This window comes from Contarinia nasturtii, unplaced genomic scaffold (assembly GCF_009176525.2).
Source record: "Contarinia nasturtii isolate CC-2019 unplaced genomic scaffold, AAFC_CNas_1.1 Cnas_scaffold_78, whole genome shotgun sequence".
NCBI classification, from domain to species: domain Eukaryota; kingdom Metazoa; phylum Arthropoda; class Insecta; order Diptera; family Cecidomyiidae; genus Contarinia; species Contarinia nasturtii.
In genome coordinates this window covers 573625-580209 of record NW_022197436.1, presented here as the reverse complement: position 1 = coordinate 580209, position 6585 = coordinate 573625, and the positions used below count along the sequence as shown (strand labels likewise).

General features: G+C 34.0%; 2 protein-coding genes across 2 annotated transcripts; both read left to right on the top strand.

Annotated features, from left to right (window-relative positions):
- The first annotated feature begins 210 nt into the window (after positions 1–210).
- LOC116337351 (uncharacterized isomerase CA_C3446-like) lies at positions 211–1515 on the top strand. The gene is made up of 2 exons (XM_031761803.1): positions 211–1052; positions 1117–1515. Exons 1-2 carry the CDS (start codon positions 398–400, stop codon positions 1347–1349), a joined length of 888 nt encoding a protein of 295 aa, XP_031617663.1. The 5' UTR covers positions 211–397; the 3' UTR covers positions 1350–1515.
- A 2038-nt stretch (positions 1516–3553) lies between these two features.
- On the top strand, positions 3554–5285 carry LOC116337015. The gene is made up of 7 exons (XM_031761293.1): positions 3554–3650; positions 4250–4295; positions 4366–4507; positions 4574–4651; positions 4724–4828; positions 4891–4950; positions 5009–5285. The coding sequence occupies exons 1-7, from the start codon at positions 3579–3581 to the stop codon at positions 5142–5144; spliced, it is 639 nt and encodes a 212-aa protein (XP_031617153.1). The 5' UTR covers positions 3554–3578; the 3' UTR covers positions 5145–5285.
- Positions 5286–6585: the final 1300 nt, after the last annotated feature.

The following is a 6585-nucleotide window of genomic DNA, read 5'->3' as shown; positions in this document are numbered from 1 at the left end:
CTTGCCAACATGTATGCAAATAAATTAAAAAGAAAAATGAAGAAGAAGACTTTTCTGATTCTGTTTCGTGTTTTCGTAACTGACGAACGGTATTTGTATGCTTAGATAATAGATCTACTAAAGAACATAACATCTGTTGTGTGAAATTGTGATTACAGAGCTAATATAACCACTGTGACCTTTATTAGTTGATTAATAAGCTCAAAACGAACGATTGCTTCATAGTGATAATTTTGTCTCGTAATTTTAATTACAAAAAATACCGAAATTGTTATTCAATTCGATTTGTGCTATAATATTTAAAATATTTGTTTCTCTGTTCGATTCACTGAAGTAAAAGAGAGAAGCGAGCAAACAAAGTGTATTAGTCGGACGTTCGTGTTTTGATTAATTCATCATGCCTTATGATTTTGTTCAAGTAGATGCCTTCACTAATCGTCCACTATACGGCAATCCTGCGGCCGTTGTGTTTGACGCAGACGATATTCCTGCTGAAACAATGCAGAAGATCGCTCAAGAGATGAACCTCTCCGAGACCGTTTTCATTCTAAAGCCCAATCATCCAGACGCTGACTATCGAGTGCGAATTTTCACCCCGAAAAATGAACTTCCCTTTGCCGGCCATCCCACGGTCGCCGCCGCTCATTCCGTTTTGGCGCGATTCTCTGAGAAATCATCGACCAAACTACTTCGTCAAGAGTGTGGAATTGGTATAGTACCTGTTGAGGTGATCCGCTCGGATTCAGGTACTTTACTTCGAATGACTCAAGGAACACCCGAATATCGTTCGGTAAATTTATCGCGCGACACAATGGCAATGATGCTGGGCTGTGCAGAGAGAGATCTTGGCGAGCATCCTTTTGAAGTGGTTTCAACGGGTGTACCTTGGCTTATTGTTGAACTTACGCACTTTGCGACCATTTCAGATTTGAATCCAGATCTTGGGCTCATCACACAGCAATGCAAAGCTCTAAAGGCGGTCGGAGTTACCGTATTCGTGGATCGATCCAGTGGCGATAGACCTCGGATTCGGGTGCGAACCTTTGCTCCAGGTAAAATTCTCTTTGTACTATTCGAATAAGCCCCAGAGTTTGTGAATATTATTTTAAAATTTAGGTGAAGGCATCGCTGAAGATCCGGTCTGTGGATCTGGCAATGGATCAGTACTAGCGTATATTGTTCGATATAAGCACGCCAACGAAAAGACTGGCGCCTATGTCGCGGAACAGGGCATTGAAATAGGACGTGATGGTGAAATTCATGCATCCTGGGAACAAGTGCACGATACTTTACAGGTTAGAATTGGCGGTGAAGCGGCGATATCTGTAAGTGGAAAACTACACCTGTAATTGACGTAATCTACGCAAGTGAATTTGTGTTATTAAGCTTTGTTGACATGCTGTGACACTACTAGGTATAAATATGTGTAAAATGTATGACCGTTTGAATGAATCTTACATGTTCCAATTGTAAAATTGTAAGAAAATATAAAAAACAAAAATCAGAACAGTTTTATTTTGTGGATTCTTGAAATGTTGTTAAAAATAAAACCAATGTCGGAATATGATGGCGTTTTATTTTCAACCAAAAGTATGTCAGCGTAGATGGCGCTGATTTAAATGGACATTTATATGTATAGACGGTGGCGCCGCCCTACTCAATTACTCACTGAACTGCAGCGTTTCCAATCGTTGAATAAAACATTCTATTCAGAATTTCGTTTATTCATTTGAGGCTCATCCACAATAGTCGAGCTTTAATTTTTCCCCGTGTTCGATAAAATCACAGGGTATGGCAGTCCCAGAGCTGTTATAGGCACCGCAGAAGTGCGGAAACTTTTCTTGTAAGTGTCAGTCCCAGAGTGATGGAAAATCAACATACACATTAGGGTGCATCGATTTTTAGTTTTTGAAAATTAAAAAACCGTCTAGTGCGGCTTTTGTAAACCTGGTCGAGAGTAACAATATTTGTTCTGGCACTTTGACCAACACCCTCCCTATTTTCACCCCGCTCAATTTGAAGTTTGACATTTTTCAAATGAATTTTTTCAATAAATTTGTATGACAGCCAATTGATTTTATTATTGTTGAAGATAGAGGAGCTCTATAAGATAGACTCATCACAAAAATACATTTTAGATTTGCTGACAAAAAAATTTGTGACAACATTTTTTTTTCGCCCATCGATTTTCAAAAGAGTCTATCTACAACAATAATAAACTCAATTGGCTGTCATACAAATTCATTGAAAAAAATTCATTTGAACAATTTCAAACTTCAAATTGAGCGGGGTGAAATTAGGGGGGGTGTTGGTCAAAGTGCCAGAACAAAAATTGTTACTCTCGACCAGGTCTACAAAAGCCGCATCAAGAAAAAATATCAAAATTTGAAAATCGGTCCACCTGTCTTCAAAATATGGTTCTTTCAAGAAAAGGGTCAAAATTCGGCCATAGCACTAAATGAAGTCGTTGTCCCCTGATATATCGATGATTCTAGAGGTCATTACCTTTCCAACGATACCTCAAACGTTAAAATCGATCAATCCGTTCGAAATATTTATTATTTTAAAAACTTCAATATTTTTCCAAACTCTCGAAGGTTTTGTGTTATTACAGAGCACTCTCGCTGGCATCTCAGTGTAACCACTCATTTGTATAACTTTCAATCTTGACTTTTAGTACGTAGAATTGGCTGAACCTTCATATAAATACCTTTCGAACTAATATGATTTCAATTGCAAATGCCCCTCTGCCAAATCGACAATTTTCAAAAAAATAATTTTATACGTCACAAATTCCAAAAACGATATTATAGTTTTTTCTATAGTAAATTTTTCAAAAAAATATTTTTTTGCGTCGCAAAATCTTAAAGTGATATAATACAGAGGCAGAGGCAAGCGTGGAAATTGGGTAAGTGTTTTGCTCTCAGTCCGAAATTGCATGAAATAAACGAATATGATAAGGGAGCGAACGCGAACCTTAACAGGAACGCTCGCGAGCCTATATGTATATGTTTTTTTTCATTCAATCTCTCATTCCACATATACACAGTTCAAGACTCTAACATAAATTCACGCAACACATTTGAAATTATGCAGACTATGTAGTTTTTTCTAAGGTGGGAAAAATCGATTTAAAGTTTTCCCAATTTACATTTATTATCGCAATATTTGTATACATTGAGAAAATAAATTTCCAAAAATTACGAACGAACGAACGTGTTGGTTGTTCTTACGAACCTACGAACGAACAATCCGAACAATTCATTTTCTACGAACGAACGAACAAAAAGACCAAAAAAATATTCTACAAACGAACGAACGAACGTTCATGGAGAGCTATGGTAAACTTCTTATACGTATGAGTTGTGTATTTGTTTTAGAAACTACGTCAATTTAATACGTCAATTGCTTCACACGTGCAATTTAATACTCTATTTGATGGACCCAAAATTTAAAAAGAAAAATTTTAAATATTTCATATTCAACAAATACTAATTTAATAAAATTTAAATTAAATTTGCAATGCTGGTTTTTTAATATAAATTGTAGTACATCAGCTAAAATTTGATAATATTAAAATGTTAAACAAACGAAAGAGTGTTTTGAATTTGAAGATGAAATTATTCATTGTTTTGTGTTTTATTACTTTGGTGAGTAGGCTTAGAATATTGTTCGATATTTGTAGTAAGGTCTAATAATTTGGGGAATTATTTAAAATTCCATAAGTCCATGGATTACAATTGTAATTTAGCCAACAGATCTTAAAGCATTTTCAAGAGCTTTCAAATTAGAATCAGAAATAGACGTACGTGTTCGAAAAAAGTAAATTTTGTCTGTCCGTCCACCAATAATTTAAACAGATTTTTAGCGTTCAGAAAATCGCCAGGGGCTTTCATGATTCAAAATATACACAATATTCACAAATATTCACAATATACGCGTCTTATTCATTATATATGCAAATATATACGGCATAAATCTGCACCGAATAATACCGCACAAAAGAGAACGAAAAAATATGCCATACGATAAGAAATATATACGAGATATATGCAAAATATACGCCAAATATGTGCAGCTATACACATTTATTTGCGCATATTCTAGATATGCGGCATTATATTTCAATATTTGCCTTAAAAGTAGTATACGTTTGAGCATAAAAGCCTCTAGGAAAATCGCACTCTTAATTTGAATTAATTTATAGATAAACATATTTTATTATGCACAAAAATGATCTATTTAATAGGAGATCTGTGCTTCGCCTGGCAGCTCCCCTAATCGCAAACATAAAAGTAAGATGAGGTTCCCGCTGGTTTCGATTCAACGACATTTTTGTGTTTTAAAACGTTTGAAAATTTTTAGGTGGGAACGTCATATCGGCTTCACAGCCTTTTTTCCCAGTATCATCCTTAAGTGGAAAGATTAGAGAGATGACAACAGACATTGGCATTGAAAATATTGGTAAAGCTGCAAGCGAATACAATGGCACTACATGGATGGAAAGGTGAACCCGGACATATTGATTTTTAATCGTTGTACCTATTTAGTTTGTCGATCTCAACACTTTCAGATGCTGTGGCATGAAAATTCCAAACTATTCAAAAGTGTTCAAAAGATTTAATGGACCCCCAGTGAATCCTCAAGACGAGTAAATTCATCTTTGAAGAAAAACATTGCCACTTGTCAAAATGACTTAATTTCAAATTAAATTCCATTTCAGAGGTTTTTTTTCTTTCTTAAATCCCATTATTGAACGAGTAAATAGTGTAATAGATGATTTCGATGCAGTTTATCCGGACCACTATCTCCTGCGCTTAGTTTATGAGTTCGTTGGTGATTTTGCAAATCGACTTTTAACAAATATTCAATCTTTATTTTGAATTTCAGTGATATTGGCGCACTTGAACAAATTGGAGATGAGTTAAGGCAACGCTGCGATAACAATCCGTATGACATAATCATGTTATTATGATATCATAATCATTTAATTTTATTTCTTTTACAGAGAAATGTCGAATATTGCAAAAGAGTTTATTCAGAGAGTTTGCATCGATATACACACAACAATTTGCAAGTTAAAGGGCGCAGATGGTCCACATGAACCGGTTGTTGTTCATCAACTGGGTTATGATGATCAATAATGCAATTTAACGCACTCAATATCCCGAGTTTTTCTTGAAACGGCCTCCATTTTTTCATAATTGATTTTATTTTATCTTATATCGGAGGAGCAAATTATAAACTGAGAGTAAAAATAAAAATTTTCATTGTTTCAAACCATATGCCAAAAAAGCATTTTTTCACATACCTAACTTATCTGAAATTATAGACATAATATTACTTGAACAAAAAAAATTCTCGTTGTTTCATGCATTGTTTCTTTGGAAAGTAAAACCAATCGAATAATAATTCTCGAAAATTCCGAAAATTGATATTGTTTTTGGTGTTTGTAACACACCCAAATTTCATTCCGTGGATGATGTAAAACAAGAAAATGATCATTCACTGTAAATCATGAAAAATACACGGTCATTCAAACATTGTTTTTTCTTGATTGTTCGCCCATGTAAAATGTAGGCTACCGAACTTTGAACAAATGATTCGTTGGCAACTTTATTAGTCAATATATGAACAGCGCTAATCAGAAAGGATTAGGTCAGAATGCTCACATGAACAGTGAGAGTCAACTGCTCGTACACAAAGTCCAATACTCTATTCAAAAATTCATACTTTATTCAGACCTTTCATATGATTTGACAATATAATTGATAGGCAGTAAATGTATAGTAAGGAGGTTCAAAATATAAAACGATGAGTTGGCGACAAAGAGTTTACATAACTGTAAAATTCATAGGGTAAACAATGGAAATTTTCGTTTGTCATTATTTGAACTGTTATTTTGTATTCAAGCATTGAAGTAATTGAGAATCTATATTCTTTAAACTAGAAAATCGACATTTATTGGTTGAACAAATTTATTTATTTTATATGGGACAAATAAGACCTAGGGGGTAGACACCAATTTTAGTATACTTAGTTTCATTTAATATATATTTAGTTTCTTTTAGTTTCTTCTAGTTTTTTTTAGTATACAAATAAAAATGAAAATATTCTTCTAGTATTTCTGGTATTGAGCTGAACGCATTGCATTGCCAATGTATTCTTCATCCATACGAAATACAATAGAATCCATTGTTCTTACTGATCAAAAATATTTTTTTTTACAAAAATGTACCGTTAATCCCGTCATCCCTCTTTTCCAAGCAAAACTAATCTAAAACTAAAAGTTCACTATGTAGTCGGCTTTATAGTAGACTTTAAAATTGAATAAATAAATATATAAATAAGAAATGTATTGGCAATGTAGTTTGTATGAATGAAATTTACCATAAAGAATACACTGCCAACGTATTCTTACAACGGATTTCTTCCATACAAAATGTATTGCCAATACTTTTCATATGCATGAATCGACGTAAACATTTTTTCACAAATAATCTTCTAGCAGCTTCTAGTTTGCTCTTAGTTTCGTATAATATAAATTTGTGTTCACCTCTAGAATAAGACCGAGACGGCTTTTCT